This window comes from Molothrus aeneus, chromosome 2 (assembly GCF_037042795.1).
Source record: "Molothrus aeneus isolate 106 chromosome 2, BPBGC_Maene_1.0, whole genome shotgun sequence".
NCBI classification, from domain to species: domain Eukaryota; kingdom Metazoa; phylum Chordata; class Aves; order Passeriformes; family Icteridae; genus Molothrus; species Molothrus aeneus.
The window spans coordinates 55,771,505-55,796,121 of NC_089647.1; the positions used below are offsets into that span (position 1 = coordinate 55,771,505).

The 24,617-nt window shown below is 40.0% G+C and overlaps 1 protein-coding gene across 4 annotated transcripts in view; it reads left to right on the forward strand.

The window, feature by feature from the left end:
* Nucleotides 1–24,617, forward strand: part of ENOX1 (ecto-NOX disulfide-thiol exchanger 1) — a 361,156-nt gene that overhangs the window by 256,939 nt on the left and 79,600 nt on the right. For all 4 annotated transcript variants that reach the window (XM_066545023.1, XM_066545020.1, XM_066545022.1 and 1 more), the window contains 4 exons: nucleotides 3,215–3,388; nucleotides 5,108–5,314; nucleotides 12,012–12,245; nucleotides 22,801–23,013. In XM_066545023.1, the coding sequence (XP_066401120.1) occupies nucleotides 3,215–3,388; nucleotides 5,108–5,314; nucleotides 12,012–12,245; nucleotides 22,801–23,013 (828 nt within the window). The remainder of the gene's footprint in view (nucleotides 1–3,214; nucleotides 3,389–5,107; nucleotides 5,315–12,011; nucleotides 12,246–22,800; nucleotides 23,014–24,617) is intronic.

A 24,617-nucleotide genomic window follows, 5' to 3' on the forward strand; every position in this document is an offset into this window, starting at 1 on the left:
GATTTTCTTTTCCAGGATGTTTGAGAGTTGATGCCTGTGCATCCTCTCAGTGCTCATGCTATGGATGAAAGCATTTCATTCTCAGTTTAACACACTGGGAAAATGAAGCAACTGATTCAAGAGGACAGAGAATTTAAACCTGGTCAGGGTTAATATCTGTTCGTGCCTTCAGTAGTCTTGCTATTGACCTTAGCAGGGCTTGGATTAGTGCCTGCAAGATGTGGAATTAGATTTCAAGAATTATTGACTGAGTCCACTTCAGTATACCTCAGCACAATCACCTTCTGAAGGCACAGAGTCCCAGCACTCCTGGAAGGACATTCCATGAGTGTTGGACCCCAGCACTTTGCTCATGCTCCTGTCGATTGATTCTAGTTGTAAAAGAAACTGATGACAAAGCCATGTACTTATTTAACACAGGCAAAGTTACTTACAAAGTCACATCTACTTGGATGTGCCAGGAATTAGTGGCAAATAATTTTCTTCTGCTTAATTCACAAACCTGTTCTGATTAACATGCAGCCTAAAAACTCTCCTCCCCATGCCCAGATTTGCAGTGTTTGTAGACATGAGTTTCCCTGTGGCCATCTCCCTTAGATTTTTTTTTCTCTGTGTCTGCAGCACTGCCAAAGGAAAATTCAGAGAACTGTACCTTATTGAAACCTGCCGTCTTTGCTCTGGGTGAGAACACGTGCCTGTGGTTTGGGCAGAGTTTGCTGTTATTTCATGTCACTAGCCCTGGAGAAAAGCTGAAATGTATCTGGTGGTTGTCTTAAGGACAGAACAGCAAAAGCTAAATACACCTTGTGGTAGCACTTGACAGATGATGACCTTTTTCCTTTTCCCTGTGACATGGGGCCTGAAAGGTACTTATGGGACAGGGAGAACTTGGCCTTCTGTCCATCATCTTGTGCCTGTGCTTCAGAATGCTGCAGCTCTACTGTGGATATTGGATTCAATACGAAAATTTCATACCTGGCTGGGACTGTAGCAGACCCTACACTTGTCCAGAGGGATGGACAAAATGCCTCCTGTGGCATCTCCTGATGCCAGGGGAGGACTGGTATGGCGCAGTGTGTTGCGTGCTAGCGTGGTGACCTGCTTTGCATGCCACTGAGCTCTGTGGGATGTTTTAGCAGGGAGTAACAAAGATGGAGGTCCACCCACAGCCAGAGAGTGCTGCACAGGGTCGTCTTCTGTGACTGTCAGAAGCCTGACTTGTAAAACCGAGATTAAGATTATCAGCAGAGCCTAAGGACTTCTTTGAATTATGTGTTAGCCTTTACCTCTAGCTTCATTTCCCAGCATTCACCATGAATATTTAATATATGACCACCAGTGCATCTTGCAGAATAAATGACAGCCTCCAAGTTTCAAAACTAAATCTGAAAAGCAATGCATATACATTGATACTGGAAAAAAAAAATCATCACACCCAGAGCAAATCCTTTTTCAAAACCCACTTATTAAAAAAAGTAATGTAATATCATGACTTTTCATTAATACTAGTCTTTACTCAGCCTAAAGCAAATCCTTGCTTACTGTGCACTTGCTATGCTTGTTGTACAGGACTGCCTGAAGGTGGTGAAGGCTCACAGTCAGTGCGTGAAGAACAGGGAGCATGCGGCTGAGACAGATATGAGCTCCTTTAGAGTAGTTCTCAGTCCTCAGTTGTCCTTCCTGGAGAATATGATTATGGATGTTTCACAGGAACAATAATGCTAATTTTCAGCCCCCATAGAGCACTGTACACCTGCAAAGTGCTATAAAAATGTGAGCTAATACTCGCCAGTAAGTGAGTATTGCTGTGCCTGTTTTATAGATGCAGAACTGAAGATACAGAAAGGTCAGAGGCCTGACCCAGGGCCACATAGCTTCTCAGATGCAGATTTAGGATGAAGAAACTGGTGTCTCTCTGGTCACATTTCATTAATCATGCTGCCTTCTTAAAATTAACTCAAAGCTCATATATATACACCTATATACATATATGTGTATATGTATGTATAAAATACTTGAGAAGGAGTTGTTTCCCTCTTCCCTCTTTGCTTCTTCAAAATAAACAAGCTCCTGAGCTACCAAACCCCATGTTTACACGTATCATTAAATACTTTCCAGTTGCTAGCCAGAAAACTCAGCAGAAAATCTGTAGAACACCAAAGTAACTCTCTTCTTTTAAATAATTGATGATGCCAAATAGCAGCAGTGTTATGCCAACAAAGAGATCGGTCTCTCAAAATATTTTATTCATTTTGCCTCAAGAAACCCAAAGCCTTGTTTTTAGCAAAAGCGAATTTCAGAAGTTGGCTCTCAATTCCTCTGAAACATCTGCTTATTACAATTCTTGGTGTTAAAGCACTGGTGCTCCCCGGTAAATCTTTCAGCTTTAAGTAATACGTATGGAAGTCTTGGCAAGGAGAGCAGGAAGGAGAAAGAGAAATGCTTGCCAAATATTCATCTTACTTTATGAGGCTGTAGTGGTATATGTTAATAGTACATGTGTTGAGGTGAATCTACTAATCCGATTAAATAACAGGACAAGAAGGAATTAATTCCAAGGTTCAAAAAGACTCCATTCTCTGCAGCTGTAAATATATATTCCAGGGTAAAATGGTTAGAAGACTTGGCTAACTAGACATCTATAAAGCAACCAGAAATGGATCTTTCTCTGTATTGTTTGTAAATCAAGGTCACTTATGTGAGAAGGCTATGTTGTGATAAATCTGTCTGACAATTAGATGGAGAGGACATATCAATCTTAAATTATATTCTTTTTATGCTTTGGGCAGAAAGCAATGTAAACACCACAGTAGCATTATGAAAAGAAAATTGCATTCCAGATAATAACAGATATTCATGGTGCATGGTTTTACACGTTAATGTGCTACATTTTGCTCAGTCATGTTAATATTTTAGATTATGTAACGTTCCCTTCTTTATGCGTAGTTTATTTTTTTCGCTGAGAATGCAGCTCCCTCCTCCTCATCCCCCTCCCCCTCTTCCTTTCCCTTTCTCTCTCCTTCTCCCTCTCTTCTCCCTATTTCTCTGCCTTTTCCATTTTTCTATTTTTCCTTTTCCCCTTGTCCTAATTCTCATAGTGATGCTTGTGAAACAAACAAGGACAATGGACTTAAAGGGAAACTGTCCATACAAGAAAATTTTAACAGGTAGTTTCAAGATTTATAAGCCAGAATTTTATGTTCTATGCTTACAGATTCAATCTGTGTACCAGGCTTTGATCCAAGCCTTAGCATGATGACTGGAATCACTCCAATTAACCCAATGATACCAGGCATGGGGTTAGTGCCACCACCACCACCAACAGATGTGCCTGTAGTCAAAGAAATAATTCACTGCAAAAGCTGCACACTCTTTCCTCCAAACCCAAGTAAGTCATCTGAAGAAAGAATGTTATTTTCCTAAATACATTGCATGAATATTTTTTATCTAATAACAGTTATGCTTTATAATTACAGGCATGTGTGGTCTTTCCTCCTAAGTCTATTCTGTGTGTAAAGCATGGTATGATATAAGTGTATCCTTATTCACCTCTGTAAGGTCACATAAAAAACTGTGAAGCTTGTACAAAAAAGAAAAAAACTTAAAGAAAAGTAACAGCCTGAAGATCTACACTTCTCATAGTATATACCTGTCATTCCTGTAGATCAGGATGTCACAAAACATAAAGCTTATATGGTGCTGTTCATCTCTGTGCTCCCATTCAGGTGCCTGTAGTTAGATGGGACCAGTCGAGGCTCATGTCCCTGAACTGGGACTGTAGGGGTGCAGTACCTTGCACCCCAAACTGCCTCTCTACAGTCCCTTTTTGAGGGACATGGAGAGAAAGGGGGCTACAGCTTCTCTCCTGCCATTTTTCAAAAGGTTCAACATGGCAGATGAGTTCCTTTTTCTTTTAGAAAGCAGGGAACAGGTTCCTTCCTGTTTCTGATGTGACTGTGCAAATGGAAAACTCTTCCCACTCAGATACCAGGCACAATCTCTGATTTTGAGTGTTGGCCCCATGAGTTTCAGACCCATGATACCAGTGACTTTCAATATCACTGTGAAATGAAAACATTGAGCAAATATTCAGGTGCTCTGCATTTGCAGTACATCCAGATCACAGTTTAATCAAACAGGTTATGTATGTGAGTATGTATGTATGTATGTATGTATATATATATACACTTTAAGGTTGCAACCTCCTTTACTGTGTTAAAGGGCCAAAAAATAAGTAATATTAGTGATATTCATTCTTAGAGAATTACTTTCACTGTCTACTAACAAGGTGAAGTGTTATAATAGCTTTTATTTTTTATATGGCTTTCAAAAATTTAATAGTTTTTCCGATATAAGTGTTTATAAATTCTCTCTCTATGTACATGAAGGTAGCATTTTTAGCTACTCCACCTCACGAGCACTTGTAAACAATGAGGTTATCCTTCCCCTGTGCTGCCGTCTGCTCCATTATCTGGCAACAAGACAAAACAGATAACCGGCAGAGTGTTTTCATCATGCTGTCACTTTGTTGTGTTTCCCACTTTTTTTTTCTGTTTGCTGTGCTCCTGTACACTGAGACAGAAATGAAATTATGCTAATACCAGGGAAAGGTGTCCAGTCCAAGTGCACAGGGTGTACACAGCATGGGCTTGCTCACAGCCCACACACATGGTGAGCATAGCGAGTGATGGGTATGAGCCAGAGATGGGGCAGTTCAGGCTTTGAATGCACTGCACTAGAGCCTGAGATCTGTGCTCAGGGTCCAATCAGGTGCAGAAGCTCCTCTGCTTTGAAACTGAATATTTTTATGGATTTTGTGTGGCTGTACAGGGAAGAGAAAGACCATTTTAGGCCACACTGTCTGTCCTGGTGAACAACCTGCAGTGGCAAGAATAAATGTTTGAAGTACCACCTGAAGCTTGAAAAGGTTTAGATTCAAGTAATCAATTTTGGATAATCTCTGCACTATTCAATTATTTTGCTTGTCCCTTTCTTCTGCCTCTATGTCAGGTAACTGTTGCTGCCCAGAACTGATTAAAGGGATGAGTAGAGCCAATGGATCAAAAGGCGAATTTTGTATTCCAATGTGATTTCTGTTTTGACTTAGATCTTCCACCACCTTCAACAAGAGAGAGACCTCCTGGGTGTAAAACAGTGTTTGTTGGAGGATTACCAGAAAACGCAACGGAGGAAATTATTCAGGAAGTCTTTGAGCAGTGTGGAGATATAACAGCAATTCGGAAAAGCAAGAAGAATTTTTGTCACATCCGTTTTGCAGAGGAGTTCATGGTTGATAAAGCCATTTACCTTTCTGGTACTTCACATCCTTTAATGGATTTTCCTTGCTTCTCATTTGTATTTTGTGATGCTAATGCTTGCTTGTTTTCTTAGCTTTTATCTCGGCAAATCTTTCCTGAACTCAGTGGCTGTAGCATGAAGTGGCAAGGGGCAATTCTGTTACTTCTCCCTGTCTGCCAAGACTCATGCGTGGTGTTTTATGTTACTTACCTGGGAGCAATTTCCTGCCATCCCACAACAATGCAACAGATCCTGAAATTCACTACCGAACAATCTTATTTTCGATTTACACAGGTTTATATAGTTTTGCTCACAGGTTGTGGAAAGAGGAGGGCACCAGGCCAGGAACTCTGCTGTTTTCCAGTGCCAATTTTTCTGATAGGCTGGCAATTTCACTGGCATATTTTTATAGATTTGTGGTGCAGCCTGAATAAAGTCTGTCTTTATGCATGTATGTATTCAGCTACTGCATGGGTTAGATTCTGAGCCCCATCTGTAGGCTACGTCTGTTGCCTCCCATGACAATGAGTGCTGCAGAAATTACAGTTTGTAAAATTTCAGAATCTCTTCATTTTCCAACAAAGGAATAGACAAAAAAAAAAAACCCAAAACAGAACAAAAAAACAAGGAAACAATCCCCTCCCCCAATCTCTAATTTACTGGGGAAAAAATTAAGAAAAAAAAAGATGAAAAACAAGTCTGCTTTTACATTTTTTGGCTTCTGTGACTGTCAGTGTCCTCTTAAGGTTAATTTCCATCATTTGAGGATTGACTTGCTAAACAAGTCCTTTTTCACCTTACTAAGTTGGCTCACATGCACTGTATGTGTTTGTCTACACTCCACAGGCTGTTTCATCCATATTTTTGGGTCCTGGAGAGACTCAAAAGCACTGTTTTCACTGACAATTTTAGTGTAACACTTTCAACCCATATACAATGTATTCTTGAATGAACAACGTCCAGGGAGTGCTCCTTGGCCAAGAGAAGCTGACAAAGACTGGCTTACTTACACAAACTCTGTGTTCGGTGACCTCAAAGCACCCACTGGGACCATCCTTTTGAGCCTGAGAGAGAGTTAACAACCCAGGACTCTTCTCTGAGCTCCCACCCCGACCATCTTCTGTTTAGCAATAAGGACAGAACCTCAATATCCTGTAGGTGTCCATGGGAAGCTCCCCCAGCTGGAAACAAGCTGTCTCTCAAATCACCATCAACTATATAGAAAGAAAGAGAAAGAAAGAGAGAAAGATAAATAGAGAAAGAAAGAGAGAGAGGAAGGAAAAAAGGAAAGAAAGGAAAAGAAGGAAAGGAAAGGAAAGGAAAGGAAAGGAAAGGAAAGGAAAGGAAAGGAAAGGAAAGGAAAGGAAAGGAAAGGAAAGGAAAGGAAAGGAAAGGAAAGGAAAAAGGAAAGGTCTTAACTTTTGAAATATTTCATCAAGAAAAACTCCTTTGTTTCTCAAAGGTTTTCCTGAGGGTTTTTAGGTTGTTTGAGGTTTATTTTCCTAACTTGGCTGCTTGCTTTAATTACCTGTTTGAAGAACTACAGAAAATTATGAATGTTATGGGGTCTATGTAAAGATTTCTTTGAAATGTTGCTATATTTTCAGGCTTATGCCAGATCTTTATTCCACTCCAGATTTTTCTTCCTTTCTTTTTTTTTTTTTATTTAATTTTCACTTCAGTTCTTCCAGCCCCTCCTCACCCATCGTTTCTTCCTGATTTCCATGCTTCTTATTTATTTGTTTATTCGTGTTACTTCCAAAATGCTCTAGATCATTGCAGCAGATTAGAGGCATCACAAGCAGTAGCACATTTACCAGCTTCCAGCTTCTGTTAAGGAGACCCTAGTAACAGAACAGAAGAGGGGCACACCAGATTCGGTTGGAACTGGTATTACTGTATTGTGATAAAGAAAATAGTGGCAAAAAAGAGAGCAAAGAAAAGCTCAGAAATATACGGGCTGCCATCTTGGGCCAGAACCAGTGTTCCTCTAGCTCAGTTTCATGCTTCTCAGCAGCACCAGAGTACTCACTCAGAAGACAGGACATTAGTAGAAATGGAGGTGAAAGATTCCTTTCCTCATGCTTCCTCATTCTGAATTTTTTGCAAATTTCATTCCAAGTTCCTGGTGCATCATTCCTTCTTCTGTTTCCTTCCGTCACAGTCGCGCTGCTGCCTGTGCTTCCTCTTACATCTGCTCCACAGCCTCCCTTCCCATCCATTTTTTCCTCCACAGCTCTTCATTCTTCCAAAGTATTGTACCTATTGTCTCCAGCCAGACAAAGGAAAGAACCAGTGCAACTGACAGGGATGAGAAAGAAATGCAGGAGCACTCTGTAGGCGAGTTCCACTTCTTTTTACCAAGGCTGCTGAACTGTGCAGATGACACATGAAGCACTGACTGTCCCCCACCACTCCCAGGGAAGGGTGGCACTAGGCAGGGGCATGTTTTTCTTGTACTGAAATACAGGGTGGGGGGTTTACCAGTCTTGATTCCATTCTCAAACTTAATATATTCTGAAATAGGGGAACAAGGCATATTTTTAAGGCATTTTATTTTCCCTGTAAGAGACAAAAGAGATGTACAAATATAATATGTGTGTTATATTAGGGGAAAGTCATGCCTTTGATATTTCTGGTATAATGACAATTTTGTCTACCTAATCAGTTTTATCTATCTACCCCATCTAATCTCATCAAGTTTTGCATTTATCCCATGCTTATCATCAGAATAGAGCAAGTGATTACAAAATCCATCAAGCAGTTTAATCACTGGGTTTTTTTTTTTTCCCCTTTGTACGCCCAAGTAAATGTGTATGAAAAGGGAGACTGGAAGATGGGTAGAAGACTATGATAAGAATGTCGACTTGAGGAAGTCTAGGTTTCATTTAACCTTTAAAGATGTATTTTGATCTCCCAAGGAAAAGACTTTCCAAAATCATCATACCAGCCCATGAGAAAGCTCTTTCTCAAAACTGTATGTACTTTACTTTTTTGGCTGAAAACTTGGTAACTCCTGCAAATATTGATGGTCCCAGAGTTGAATATATGGGACAAACAGGTGTCTGGAGACAGACCTGTTTATACCCCAAAAGCCCATGTGTGCATTTTTTTTGTGCTGATATTTCCCCCCGTGGGTTTCCTTTCAGTACCATTTACTTGTTTCATTTTAAGTTCTCTCTGATCACCATTAACACTCTGATCTAGATCCCCAGTTAGCCCTCAGCTATTGGCTGGTGTCCAGTATAGCAACACTCAAAGGTAAGTCAAGCCATGGAGTTTGCACTAGACCTGTGATATGAAAATACTGTTTGATTTTTATTTAGCATTTTCATTAACTTTTCCTGTTTGTGCTCCTTTAAAGTGAGGATCTTGGCAAGTTCCCAAAACCTTTTCGTCTTCCACTGTGTGCAAACCTGAAATTAAAAATGACAAGCCAGGCACAAAGTTAATGCTAGCTGCAGCCCTGAGCAATGAAATGGGGAAAAAAATTCATTGCCCATGCATGAAGGGGAGGCAGTGCCAGGTGTTTCTCTTATACATTCAAACACCCTCAAACATCAATAGGGAGACATGGTATTGAAAAAACCAAGCCTCCCAGCTGCCTTGAGGCTCAAAATTTCCAGCACAGATGGGTGCCTGAGGATCTCATGTACAAAATAGAGCCTGCCAGTTGTGCATGCAGAGTCTTTCTGGTTATCAAACCATCAAGGAGTCTGTTCTTCACTGGCCAAGTCATTGGTCCTATAGTGTCCCAGTATATGAAAGTGCAAGAAACCATCCTTAAGGCATTTGTTGTTCTTGTTAAGGGAAAGATGCCAAACTGTGACCATTCTGATCTGACTTTGAAGCTGACCGTGCTCTGGACTAGGTGATTTCTAAGGTCCCTTCTTAGCTAGGTTATTCTATGTTTCTGTGCTGGTGGAAATCACTTGGCTGGCTGGCCACCTTCAGTCTTTAGAGGTAAATGAGCAGTCACATTTTTTTAGCGTGATTCATGGTAAATTTCCAAAATCTGTTAAAATGGTTTCCCAAAGGGAACCATTTGTCCAGTGCTACTGCAATGTACGCTGTTCAGGTTTTTTTTCCTATTTACTTCAAAAGTGAGGGCCACTTTAATGCAACTCAGCTTTGCCACTGCACACAAAACCTATAGATGCACAGTCCTTTTCATTAGCTCTTTATTCATCTTATGTGAGGGGCCTTGAAGTCCTCAAGGGTTTTGCCTCCTGCCGTGCTGTTTCTGTCTCTGCCCATAACTATTGTGCTCCCGCCAATGGAGGCAAAAGACAGAGGGGGGAGAGGAAGAGAGATTGAGTCTTCCTGGAAAGTGCAGCCCAGCTGGGAGATCTAATTTTAGGTTCACAAGACCTGGCACCTTGGCAGTGTCCTTTGCATTGCTGATAATGCTGTTCTGGCACAGAGCAAGCAGTGTGTGAGGAATGCAGCTGGCACGCCAAACTGGCGGGGAGCAGGGGGCTAACATTTGTCACAGTTATCACGGTAGCTGCACCAGTGACCCCTTTTGGCTGACTCCTTTGTGCCTACACCTCTGTGGATAAAACCATATAATTACACCCTCATTAGTTCAGAGCCAAGTTCTGAAAGGTCACCCATGCTCTTCTTCTGTTATTTCACACTGAATAGGTTGTATCTGTAACTCTTCCCTTCCACGCCTTGGGACTAGAGCTACATATACGGCCACAAAAAGCTTTTGGGGTAAAAGAGTGGTGTTTTCTTCTCTAAGTTAGAGAAAGCAAAGCCAAGAGGAATTTAAAATAATAAACTGTCCCCTCCTTTGCCACTCCTACAAGATCCAGTTTTACTTCACCCCAAGCTCCTGAATCTTGGAGATCAGATTTGGTAGGTTCCACTGGCAGGAAACTACTGAAACCATTTCTTGGTAAGGCAGTTTTTTATGCCTTCTGGTTTTGAAGGACCTCTGAAACACTTAGCTCAAGTTTTTCATCTGGGTTTGCACTCCTTGCTGGACAATGAAAGTCATATCTTTTCCTGACCTGCAGACTCCTTAGCTGAACTCCATAGGTGTTTGAAAGGAAAATGTCAAATCAAAAGGCTCCCGGATTATTTTTTATTTGAAGGATCACTACATATATGGATATTTAATGTCTTTGAAGGTATTGTCTCACGTGTGCTGACAATCCCTTGTATTCATACAGCAGGATGTTTTTCCAGTAGTAAAACAAAGTATGCCTAGATATACATTTCTTCAAGGATGTGCTTAATCTACTACATAATTCTTAGCTTTGCTGTTCCTAGAGGAAGCTCAGAACTGAGTTTTAATTGTGGTGGTGAGGTGCTAAAGCTCTTAAAACCACAGGCAAACCACAAGACTGGAAAGTATGTTCTCTCGGATTGCAGATCAAAAGCAGCAAACACCATTTTTACTGACATTTTGAATAGAAGCTTCCTCTCCCTGGAGTTATTATGCAGTGGTTGCAGTAGTGTGCATTTCTGAAGAGCTTCCTGTGTGCCAACTCAGCACAGAATTCATCTCTGCAACATCCTGTCATTTGAGAAATCTCTGCTGGGCTGTTGCGTGTTGGCATGGAGAAATTAGAGCTATCTTGTGTAGACTGATTAATTTTACCCACATTTGAAGGCTCTGTTTGAAGCCTTCTACATAGTATTTTCTCACACGTTCTCAGAGATGGCATTTTAAAAGTTAGACAAACTGCTCTCTGTACATATTTGTGCCTTAGAAATAAAACTTGGAAAAAAGACAGGTGCCCAAATACAGCCACAAAAAGCTCCTCTTATAGCTTTGGCATGATTTTTTTTGGACCTCTGACTGTAATCAACAGTTTTAGTTCAGACCATGACTCTTTAGTACTGCTGTGTAGCGCTTAACTGAAAGTTTTGCAGTGTGCTAACTTTAGAATATGATACATGGACCAAATTACGAATATGCAGAGTATCCCTAAAGATAAGGCGCAACAGGTTTCATTATTTGTCCTGAAAGGAGTCTTGCAAATGCCTAATGAATCTGTCCCTACTTTAGAAATGACTTTAAGGAATGATGAACTCAATTAATTTGTAGGTGTTTTATATTTGCTGCTAGATTATTTTCACTGGGGAATTTGAAAATAATGGTTGCAATTGTAAAGTCTCAAAATTTGAGATCTAGCTTCACTGTAGTTATGAAACCATACTCTTTGTGGCACAGGAGTTTATGTAGCACAATTTCCACATTGACTTGTAGTCATGGATTTTAGAAAATTCAGCCTTTCCCCATACTTCCAATTCCTTTGGCAGGGTGGAGAAAAACACTAGACTGAACATGATCTCAGCGGGATCAGTGGAAGAAGGACTCCCCATTCAGACAAAAACAGATCTATTTTAAATAATTGGTTTTTGTTTATCTGACTTCTCTGCTTTTAAAAGTTGGAAGCATCATGTGGAAAAATGACATATTTTGAGAGATTTCTAAACAGAAATGTAGGTTCCATACCTTAGGGTTGACTTTTCAGTTCATCTACTATGGTGATAGGTCGTGCAGGAAATGGTGAAGAAAAATGAGTGGATGGATTTTTATCTTCTTGTGAAAACATGGTGATTGATAGATATTGCATAGATATGTGTGAATCTCTTAATTTATATTTTTACCTGGCTGCACATGAAAAGAGGGAAAAAATGAACAGCAATTTGAGCAAATAAATCCTGCAACAGTTAGTTCTACTTGTTGATTTCAGGTTACCGCATGAGATTAGGATCTAGCACAGACAAAAAGGATTCAGGTCGCCTTCATGTTGATTTTGCTCAGGCAAGAGATGACTTTTATGAATGGGAATGCAAACAAAGAATGCTGGCCAGAGAAGAACGCCACAGACGTAAAATGGAAGAAGACAGACTGCGCCCTCCTTCACCTCCGGCAATAATGCATTATTCTGAACACGAAGCTGCTTTGCTGGCTGAAAAATTGAAAGGTAAGCAGCATTTGCTACTTCTCAGTTTATTATTACTTAAAAGCAGGAGCCATGCAGAGGCCAGAGCAGTGAAGCCAGTTTCACTCTGATGTGTTTCATTACTTGCCCTGTTAGCTTTCCCCCACCGAAATGGCTGTCTTTGCCATTTCTATGCCAGTGGCAATGGCACTCACCCACCTGCTGGAAATGCATGACATCTGTCTATCTACCTGTGCTTTAACAGCTAAAACACAGCCTTCAGAATGCTACAGATGGGTTTTTTTTTCTGTTAATTGCTGCTATCATATATCTTGGAAATACTCTCACAGTAAGACAACCTGTTGCACGCATCCTTCTTCACATGAAAGGCCTTATTCTTAAAATTACTTTAATCCTCGACATGTAGGTTACTCCATCACATGCACTTGACTGTCCCTGGAATTCAAATTGCTCTCATGAGCTGACACAATTTATCTCTGACACACACCATCCCTTCTTTCACTCCCTCTCTAGGGTTAGAATTACTTGTGCAGGATAGTGTCATGTTTTGGTATGTGTTTGCTTCCTTGTTTGTTTTTTTCTAGGTACATTTACTGAGTTAATATTTTTCAAGGGTGTACTTCAAGGATTCATTTTATTTTAATAGCTAACATAAACAGTAAGAAGCAAAGAAATAAAGTTATTCATGGTAACAAAATTTAAAAGAAATATCTAGCAAACAACTCTTCATGCTGCTTAGAGTTGTATTTATTTTCATCAAGTGTTTAGCAGCTGTGTTTGGCATTCTTTCCCCCATGATGGCCAAGCACATTGCTTAACTGTGTGCCAGGTCACAAGAAGCTGTGATTCTTGCCACTATTTCAGAATTAATGAGATTAGGCTTAGACTATCTAGCTGTCATCACACTGGTCTCTGTTCTAACTATGAAGAATGTTTGGGGAGCCGAAGAAGGACAGTGCAAAGTGTTTCATCCTTGGAGCGTGGAGCAGAGATGCACCCTGCTGTCTCTCTGAGTACTGCATTGGTTGCTGTTAGTTGTTGCTACTACCTCAGTCAGTTACTAGTTTGGCTGATTCTCATCCCCACCAGATGCACTTCTCCATAAAATAATTCATCAATCTATCTGGTAGATTGATGAAATAACCCAGATGGGTTTATAGACCAGGAGAAAAGAGGCCCTAATACAAGAAATTTTAATTCATACCTAGCTTCCAGTCCAGTTTTAGATCCATCTGGTTTTAGTTGAATATTTTAGGAGTTAATCTTTTGTAGGAAAGTTTTCTTTATGTAGTAAGGCCTACAGGTTTCCTGAACTAAACCAGAAAATGCAAGACGTCTGGACAATTTCTTCCATATGGTTAGTCATTGCTCGGGGCAACTGAATGTGGGTTTTTGCAAGATGTTTAAGATGACTATATTTAGAAGGATTTTTCTTTTCATTATGGGAAGTTTCCATACTTAATTAAAATCTACTCCTAGGAAATCTACTCTTTGGTTCTCCTAAGGGAAATTTAACCAGAACTTGACATATATGCTCAAGTTTAATATGAAAAATTTTTAGCACAATATATACCAATACTATGTGCATAACTGTTTCTCCAGAAATAAACTTTCAGCAATGTACATCATTTAAATTAAAAAAACTAAGGTAAGTTTATTTTTTATTGGTTGAAAATCATTAAAATCCAGCAAAATAATACATTGCAATTTTAAAAGTTCTGCTAATTAACAGTTGCCTTGCTGTGATTGTTGTGAGATTAAAGACACCAGCCCTGGATCTGTACTTATAGGTAAGGGTGGAGAATGCAGAAAAGATCCCTCTCTTCTAAGTGGACATGAGCTGTGCCCTGTTCTAGGTAGTAAAGAAAGCAGAGTGGGCTTGAGTAGTTACACTGGTCTGCTTTACCTTTCTTATGGCATCACAGCCAGTATCTGTAAAATAGTGGCATTGAACTTTATAGGCTCCCTTGGGCAACATGGAATCACCACATGAGCTTTTTGTGACATCCTAAAAAAAGAAGTAAAGCAACATTAAAGAAAATTCTCTAGCAAGGGCCAGTTCATGTAATAGACTCATATAATCATTAAGGTTGGAAAAGACCTCTAAGATTGAGTCCAGCCATCATCACACATTCACAATTTAAATGTGGACTTCAGATGAAAGTAGCAAAATATATATATATGTACACATACACACATAGACATACACATATACACACACACTCACAGAGATATGTAAAACTTGGAGTTAAAACCTCAGGTCTCTGTATTATCAGCACATTTGTGCTGCTGCAAAAGCCTGGAGAATTCATCCTAAAATAAAGAAGGATCACAATATGTCTGCAATTGTCAGGATTTAACTTGAGAGATTGTTTCTTCAGCAGATGCTCTGCAGTTGTTTTCTTAAGGAAGGTCATGATCTTGCTGTGGTGCCCACTTCAAAAGACTCCTGAGCTCTGTTGCCAGCTCATGAGACAGAGCTGCAGGTGCCCAACATGCAGGTTTCAGCTCCTGCAGTGCCTCCAGAAGTTCACAGAGCAACACCAGCTAAAAAGCAAGCCAAAATAACTAAACATATCTCAACCCAAGATACTGCTTTGCAAAACAGATGTAGATAGCTTGGTCTGAATCCAAGCAACTTTTGTTGTCAAAATAACCTTGGAAATTCCTGACAGCAAGGAAATCTTATGAGGAGTAGAGATGAAGTAGGCTTATCAGCCACTCCCCTAATGTGGTCTAGATATTTACTGAGTCTGTAACAGAGGTGACAATATTTTTTTTCACTTTCTACAAACTGCAGCATAAGACTAAGAAATCATTGTTTTGTGTAACAGACTTGGCTGGAAACTCTTGCCCCAGTGTTGTCAGCATATTCCCATTCCTCTGGTGTGCTGAAGTTACCTGGTACAGCAGTGACTGTGGGTGAGAGAGTACAGAGGAACTTTTCTGCCAGTTGGAAACAGAATTTCATTGTAAATTTTCAGCCAGGCAGTCTCTACTGGTGTGGAGTTTCACAGAACAAAGGAACCAGTTCTCCAGTGCCTGGTGACTGGGGCTGGGAATACACTGCATCTGAGGCCTCATATACATGAGGATTTATAATATACTCTCCATTCCCTGTGGACTACCCTGAATCCCTTCATATCTGCAAAGAACTTGGTTTGAACACTTAATTTTTGTGGGAATTAAAGAAACTATGGACCAGTGCAATTTTTCATCACTTCGCAATTCAGTGTGTAGCAAACTGTGTTTGTTTATGTGTATCTCCCTTTCCCTTTTGCTTTTTTCCTTTTTTTTTATTTGTTAAGATCTTCATTACTCCTGCAAATGAAGTTCTTCTTAACTCTCTCCTTGTTGGCAGTATGAACATTTTTTTCCTGCACCATTCATGTCATTAGCCTGAGCCTTAAGTTTCAAAATGAAATGAGCTCCAGCATTCCAACAAGATGAGTAACATGAAGAACATGAGATCCTCCATAAATTCACAGAAAATACCTCCATAAATTCACAGACGTGAACTCTGGGAATCCAAGGTCATTTACAATGAAGTGTAAATGTTATTTACCTCCTTCAACAGCCTTTGAAAATAGACCTTGAGTTCTTGTTTTGACAAAACCAGCAGAATATTGTGTCTTCAGCAATTACACTAGAAAAAAGTGACTTTCACTTCTTCTGGTTCATTGCAGCGTTTGTGTGTGTCTTTGAGATTTTAATTCCTCAGTGTTAAATCAGATGTGTTATTACTGCACCGTGGAATGTGTCAGTAGATATTTAGGTTCAAATTTGCATGCTCTGACATCTGTTTTCCTGAGTGCATTATAAACAGTTAAGTCATGTGGTGCCCAGAACAAGACACAACTGTAGATAGGCTGAACCTTTTAAGTGGAATGCTGCTCTGTCAGGTGCATTGGAACAAAACATTTTAATCTGTGCTTATGACATTTGCGTTTCAAAGCAGGATTTCAAACATTATGGTTTTCTTAATTCAAGCATATCTGTACCTAATGGTATCATCTTCAGAAATCACTTCTTGCAAATAAGATCCTTTAAAATGCTACATATGTCTGATTTGCTGTGGGTAGCTAAATAGTTCTATCACTTAACAAAGGCATCTCTTTATATCTGAATATCTGGTTTTTAAAATATTTTGAGCAAAGGAGACATAAATATCTGAGGGTTAAATACAATACCCTGGAATTTACCTCTTTTTAATATATGAGCACAGGGAAGTTATTCATACAGTTTTTCATTTTAAGAAATATAATTTAAAAATTGAGAAGCTGCTTCTTTGCCGGGCACTGTATTATCCCCTGAAGAGAACACAGATTGGAAATTTAAATAAATAGATGGCAGTTACAGTAGAATGAGGGATGTGCCATGCACAAGACTCAGGTAACATCAAGCCTGACAATCTCAACTCTTGCACATGGTTTGAAATATAAACAACATTTAATTGCTTGGGAGACAGGATATTTCACTGAGAAGAAAAATACACTGCTTTCAATATCACCCTGCACTTGGGAGCCAGACTGATGTAGCACTAGAGAGACAGTGCAGTTATGCAGAGAGGCAAGTCTCATCCAGAAAGGCTCAAATTCAGTGCAGAGCTACATCAGATGGGAGGCAAAGTGAGATCCTATGAACAAATCCAGTGAATGCCAGGTTTAAATGCTGAGACTCTGGGCTTTCTTTTAGCACAATTTTTTTTTATTAGTGGTATATCAGGACAGAGCCCTGAAACAGACATGTTTCTACACTTTAGCATCAAATCTGTTCCCTCACCCTTCCTGGTTTTAGATTATCATTTTCTCCTTCCTTCTTCCATATGCTGCTGACATCTGCTGTGGCACAATACATCTGGCTCCGGGAGCCTCGCACAGGGGCTGTGAGCAGGCACGGTGCGAGGGCACTTTTGTCTGCTGGCACAAGAGCATAAGGTGGGTTCAGCTATCAGCAGCCTGGTAACCCAATTCCCTGGGCACATCCCTCCCAAAGCATACAGGAGGTACACTCACTGCTTAGTGCATTACTAAAAACGTCCTCCCTCACCTCATCTGTATTGTATCAATTCAGATTTTGAGGTTTTAATATAAACCCATGGGATTAAATGTACCACACTGCAAAATGACTCAAGTTAATTACTAAGAGCTGGGAAGTGGCAGCTCGCTGATCTGAAAGTTTTTGGTGTGATTTTGAGAAATAGGGAGGAAACTCAATACCCTCATAATTACTTTTCATTGGAAATAATGGCATCAGCAGGAGAAGATAATGGATTTCTGTGTCTGACATGAAACACCCACCCCAAGAAGAATCTTGTGTGATTTAATTTGAAAGAAAGAAAGAGTTTGATTACATAGGGGGGAGAGACTACTTTTTAATATATCCTTTAGTGAACATATAAGCGTATTTTTATCAAATCTCGTGTCAGTTAGAGATTTGTTATATAACTAGAAAAGTTTCTTGGTTATAGTATGCAGTTAAGGCTATTTAAGAAATAGTAAGGTGGATATTAATCATTCTTAAAAAAACCCTTTGGCAGTAAGAATTTGTATGTCTTGATTCTTACTTGTTATGCAATGCCACTGGGTTAAAAATGTTATTAATCCCAAAAGTACTAGACTGATGTGTGTGATGCATGGCACAATTATATAAGGGATTTGAGCAGGAAAAAAAGAAGGTGAGGGTAGTAGACAGAAGAGTTGTGTTTCTAGGTCACTGGCAGGCACTCTGTACAGAAGAAGCTCTTAAGCCAAGAGAAAAATAGGTTGTCATTTTGGCACCAGAAGTGGTGTGTGCTGGGAAGAAAATTGTTCCTGATGCACAGGGGAGCTGGGCTGAGCCTGCTGATGAGAGAGGTTAGTGAACCTATTCTCTGACCTGGTTCACCCACAGCAGTTGTTTATTCTTTTTTGTGTTGAATTCAGTCTTTGCAATTTAGAAATCATAGTTTTAGTTTGATAAATTATCAAGTCAGAAGTCAGATTAAGACTAACCGTGTCCATACATCCTCCCCTGGCTGCGGCTTTACGTAATGAAGAAGTTTCCATCCTGAACTGAACTGTGCCACCTTCCTGTTTGAACTGGGCCCAGTTTGACAAACTGGAACTGGAGTCTGAGCAGCTGAGCAGCTCCAGGCAGACTGAGGGCAGTGTAACCATGAGCAAAGGGGCAGTGCTAAGCGTGGGGATGAGGTAGGGAACACGTCTTCCCATGGCACTGCTACAGCTGACAGAGGACAGGCTGTTAATCAGAGGCAAAAAAAGACAGACATTTCCCACCACTCTTGTCCTTTCTCTGCCTGCCCTGCAGCACAGTCATGCTCAGTACTCACAAGAACACCTTCAGGGGGTGCTTGTTAATTGGGTTTCTGCTGGTCAGGGCAGAACTTGCCATAAAGGTGTACCTGCCCCTTCCCATCTTACAGAGGGGCCAAGAACAACGAGATCATTAATGCTTCCCAAAACATAGGCAAACAGCACAGGAGCTTTCTAGGTGTAGTCATTGGAGTAAAGACCAACTCTGTCTTTTCAGCATGTCCTTACAAGCCTGGGAAGTTGCATTATGGCAGCAAGATTTGGGACAAGAGACAGTGTATGGTGACTCTGGACAACACCATAGCCCATAGGACAGTGTAGAAGGTTTGTTGTTATTTAGAGAGGCTCAAAGTGTTGTGTGAAATATCTCAGATACTTTTCAAACATCTGAGAAAGACCAGGGTTGAAAAGATAATAAAAGAGCTAAATCAGTAGCCCAATGTTTGTTCTTGTCCTAGCTAGAAGTCCAGCACGCAATGTCACTCTTGAAACGCAGAAATACCAAATTAGCTATATTTGCAATATATCTATACAGGTAAAAATTATAGAAATAAGAGTGTTTGAATGCCTGGCTTCAGAGTGATGGATTAGTCTATATCATTTCTAATGGCTAAAACGTTAGACACCATCAACCAAGTTGTGAAAGCACCCAATGGAGGTGCTTAATACTGAGAGATAAACAGTCACGTTTGAGGTTACTCTGAGTTGAATTCTACCCTGTGTTACACCAGGGAAACTCCATAAGCTGAAAGTAAAACCTCTTGTTTCCAACACCTTTTTCCAGGATACCATTCTGTAACAGTTGTTGTCCCAGCTTTTTCAATTAAATGTTTATTCCACTTGGGGTTGCTTAGAGGTGGTCAAATTACAAGCATAAAAATGCAAAACATTTGTCAACAATTATTCGCTTTTTTCATAGAAATATTCCTGTTAACAATTTTCTGGGCAGCTCTAGGGATGCATTTTCTTTTCTTTTTATTTCATTTCATCTAAGTTGTGAGCTTGGATTTAAATGTCAAATATCTGTAGTTGATATAAGAGGAATTTGAAATACCTTATCTCTAGTGCCCTGTGATTGAGTCTGGCAGCACCTGGAAATCTCTATCGACAGAGACTCAGCAAGCCATCCTGGATGGATAGGTAATAATCTTCAAATGACACGACGTTGTCAGAGCTTGTGTTAGAGCTGCCCTTTACAGGGACATGCAGGGATGCAGGTGCTTGCAGCAGCCCTTGTGGAATGTTGGGATTACTCCAACCAAACATGTGCCTGTTACAGGGATGTCGACACAGGAGCAGGCCAGCCCAGCCTCCCTTTGCAGCTGCTTGAGGGCAGCAGGCACTTCTGGGGCACAGTTCACCTCACCATTAAACAGACAGCAAAAACAGGACTGATAAAACCTGCCTTATTTGCTTAGAATATGCTGTGACTTGGGGGAGGAGAAAGCTCTAAGAGTAAGAAATAATTTGCCACATGCTTATTTTAAAAGAACAATTACATATGGGAACATGTCTTATATAAAGGAATTTATTTGAAGAGTGTGTTTTTAAACAGTGTATAATTATGTGCATCCTACCATGAGGGAATAATTTTGAACAGAATTAGGAGTTTTGTTTTATTTTTTTAAATAAACGGCTGCAATCATAAGGCAGTTCACACTCTGTTTAAATTGGATTCCATTGCTGCATTTCTTCTACTATTTATCTCCTAACTAAAAAAGAAATGAACAATCTCATATAAAAATCTGATTTTCTAAGGCAATCTCTCATTGCTAAGAAAGTATTCTGGAAGAAAAAATGGATTCATGGTGAGTTACCTTATACCAGTCAGTGAGTGAGCTCAGGAATATAAAAGTTAGAAATTAAGGTGACATAAATTTTAAAACAGTAGAGAAAAGATTTTATTAACTAATGTGCTCCTGTTGTGCATATATTACCCTCTAGCATTTTTGAATGTAACTTCTAATTATGTAATCAATGAAGATGCTGATGTTTACCAATGAAAGGATTTTTTCCTGCTCTGTGAGCAGAGCTGTGAATTAACTATAACAGTCCCACAGACCTCTGCAGCTCCCTGGAAGTACAGTATGATGAAAACAGGTTTTCAGCATGTCCTTTTAAATGGGTAGAATCTATGTGGCAGAAGGATGATATGTTTACGAACATCCCTTACAGACACCCACTGTGCCTGATAAAAACAAAATGAGGGGAAGGTGTTTTTTTTCATAGAGGCTCTACAGCAAAACAACACATAAATGAGTACTGGGAAGAGACTAAAACAGGGAAAAGGGAGGATATTTCTGTGCTGCTGATTTTCCTCATGCATGGAAACATGCTAACATTGCCAGAAACCATTACAGGTTATTCTTATTTACTGGTGTAACTATAATAAACATTGTGTTTCAGGGATGAGTTCTTGGCTGTATTGTGTCTTTGACATCCAATTCCCAAGCAACTCAGCAGGCTGAAGATTTGCCCAAGCCCTTTGGAGACCCTTATCCTCATGTTTCCTTGCAGTGAAGAGGCTTTGCATGAGTCTTGTTTGCATTTCTTGGGGTCTATATTCAGCCAACCTTGCTCATCTGAGCCACTTAATACATTCCTGCTGCATATGTACCCAGCAAAGCTCAGAAGTGGAGTCTAATCCAAGGGAACAATATGAAATGAAGGAATGCCCATCTGAATCTTCCTGCCCGGTGAAATTAATGAATGGTGCTAATGAATCACATATTAATGCTTTACAGCAGATACACCATTGTACACAGGGAATGTGTTACGTGTTATTTTGCGCTTTTTTCTTGAGGGATCTTAGGTGAACATGACTATTCAGCTGTGGAGAGCAAATCTTATTGCTGTAGCTGAAAGCATGTTTCAGTTAATAAGATGTTAAATATCAGGCAATGTAAAAATCTCTTCTTCAGAGGCTGTGGGCACAGAGCATGTCACTAGTTCTCTCTGTAATTTTAGGCTACTTGCCTTTTAAGGAAGTGATTATTGATTCGGAATAAAAGCCAGAATCATCACTTAACAACTAGTATTTCATTATTCTTTGTACATGGAAAGCAAAGTCTTACAAACTGTGTCACATGTTTCTGTATCCTGCAAGACAGTTGGCTAGGTTTAGTATTTTCCAGTTTTTGTTTTAAGTGTCTGTTGGTTATGACTACACCATATCTTCCTGCCATGACCATATACCTTCTCTTACGGAAAGGTGTGCATACCATCTAAAATATATATACAGAAATATAACCAAAAAGCATTAGATGAGATGTTTAAAATGAGTTGTTGGGAAATTGAAGTTTTATAGAATAAAATCCTGGTGAAAAAATGCTATCAAATTGCACAAAAATGGTTCCACAGGAAGACACTGTTGTAATAATATTTTCTTGCAGTTCAGTCTAAATGGGACTTAAAAAGAAATGTTTCCTCTTAATCCTGATGAAGCCTGAAGTGTAATGGATGCTGTGCTTAGAGTCTTTTGAGGAAGCTGAGAGCACTGTCAGAGGAAAGAAGATTACCTGGGGAGGGAGTGTGCAAAATCTAGCCTTCAGTTTTGGCAATCTTTCTGCAGAGAAAAACAACTTTCATTACCTGAATGGCAAACATGAAGATGTAATCTAGGTGTTTTCCTGGATTCATTCAAAATCCTTTAAAAAATATATAATGTGAAACATAAAATAGTACAAAACAAATAATACAAAACAAATGCAGGCACATTGTCTGTTCAAAGCAGTTCCTTATAATTAATCAGTGTTTTGAGGAGGAATTGTTCAGACTCAACATTGTTCCTTAATTAACAACATGATGTTAGTGAAATCTGTTGACAGAAGTATGGCTGAGCCCAAGCTCCAAGACTGAGCTTTTGGCTGGGCAGATTAACACAGGCACATTTCATTTCCTCCGTGAGTCCAGTACCACAGAGGTCTCCTCACTCCTGCTGTAAGGTCATTCCATATCGCTGAATGGCTTAAGGGACACATTGCAAAAGTGAAGACTCAGGCCACAGACAGGGAAGGGGGGAGGCTGCTTTTTGTTGTGAGAAAGCTATTAAAATGAGAAGAAGACAAGTCTTGAAGATTTATGTAGTTTCACATGGCTGTATTGGCTTCTTACATCTGGTGGAACGAAGGACACAAAAGTTGCCCAAAATGATATACTGCAAGCAGGATTTATGGTGATTTTAATGTGACATGGAGCAGAAAATGTGTTCTCAGCAGGATATTTATGCCTGCAATTTGAAACCTGTGCTTTGATTGTTCTAGATGATAGCAAGTTTTCCGAGGCCATCACGGTGCTGCTCACCTGGATTGAGCGAGGCGAGGTGAATCGTCGCTCTGCCAACCAGTTCTACTCCATGGTGCAGTCGGCCAACAGCCACGTCCGCCGGCTCATGAACGAGAAGGCAGCTCACGAGCAAGAAATGGAGCAAGCCAAGGAGAGTTTCAAAAATGCCTTAACAGGGATCCTCACTCAATGTAAGTAACTCCCTTTTTGTCAGTGTTGTTGTAGTGATGGTGGTGGTGGTGGTAGTGGTTTTATCATTTTGCTTGTTTGTTTGGGGGTAAGTAGTTGCAATGCAGTCATGCTCTACTTCACATCCTATTCCATACTCTATGGCAGTTTGGAGGATCAAGGACCATTCCTAAGAACTTATTATTCAAGGTGAGCAAAGTTTCAGTAGTTTTTTTTTATTAATAGATGAAGACGTGCTCTATTCACAATGTCTACTCTTGTGTAGACATAACACCTCAAGAACGGACAAGACAGAAGCCTCACTGCTCTGAGAAAAGGTCATGGTTTTTTTTGAGAGAAGGGATATGTAGCCTGTGTGTGGCAGCTAGTTAACTAGGTCAATTGCAGAATAGAGCACAATTAGGTAATATTTTTAGCCTGTGTTTAGGTAAAAGGCAGTAGAATACAGTAACTTACAGGGATATATTGACAGATAAAGGCCCACCTCCACAGTAGAAAAATATGCTGTACTGCTGCTGGCATCAGGACTGATCTGCCAGTATTAATTGTGCAGATAAACTGTCTTAAATATCTAGTGCTGGCAGCTATTTCCTTAGTACAGAAATACAATCAATGAACTTACCCTAATGAGGTTCCCTCATAAAACAATGATCAGGATACTTGCCTAGAAGTTTTCTTCAAAGGGAGGAGAGGAGAGGAGAGGGAGAGGAGAGGGAGAGGAGAGGGAGAGGAGAGGAGAGGAGAGGAGAGGAGAGGAGAGGAGAGGAGAGGAGAATATGAGAAAAAAAAAAACCAAACCAAAATGAAAAGGCAAGGAAAAAAGGAGAAAGAAAACTGATTTAATTGTTGGTGGTTTTTAACATGTCTACTTGTGGCTCCTCAAGGAAGAGGCATTATGATACTCAGAAAGGTGAAGCCTGGAGCCAGCCCTCATGTGCCCGCTGAGAACAAAACCCAAGATAATTTACCAGATGGAGGACAGTGAAGTCGTTACATTGTAATTTCTGAATCATACCCCTAATCTTTACATTTAAAAAAAAAAGCCCTAAAAGTTTTTGTGCAATTTATTTCTGGTTCCTCAGTGGGCATCCTTTAAAAGTTAGGGTTGAAGGCATAAGCTTGGATGGACTTGTCTGGCTTAGCAGAGCAGCCACTAAAGCTTCCTGCATAAGTGATGGAGAGCTCATCATCTCAGAAGACAAATTCACCACAGGGCATATATCCTAATGTAAGAGTTTAGATGCCAGAACTTAGAAACAAAGATTCTGGGCCAAAGACATTTGATTTCTGGGGACATATGTTCAGAGAGTAAATTTAAAAGACCAGCTAATTCCCTTGGTAATTTGCTAGGCATTGTTGTCTTCTGTCTCAGCATCTAAAAGGCAGTGTGAGGCACAGAGATGCAGGCACCACGCATGGCGTGCTGTTCAGTTCACACCAGGGCCTCTCTAGTTTTGTGTGCGACAGCCAGCTCTAGCATTCAGAAATGCCTTCTTCAGCTGCATTAAAAAAGTCCCCCATTGTCAGCAGGCTGAACTTTAGTTAAATCAGTCTAAATTAGCCCATTTGTCACCAACTGTTGTAGAACATCTGTCACTTGGAAGTA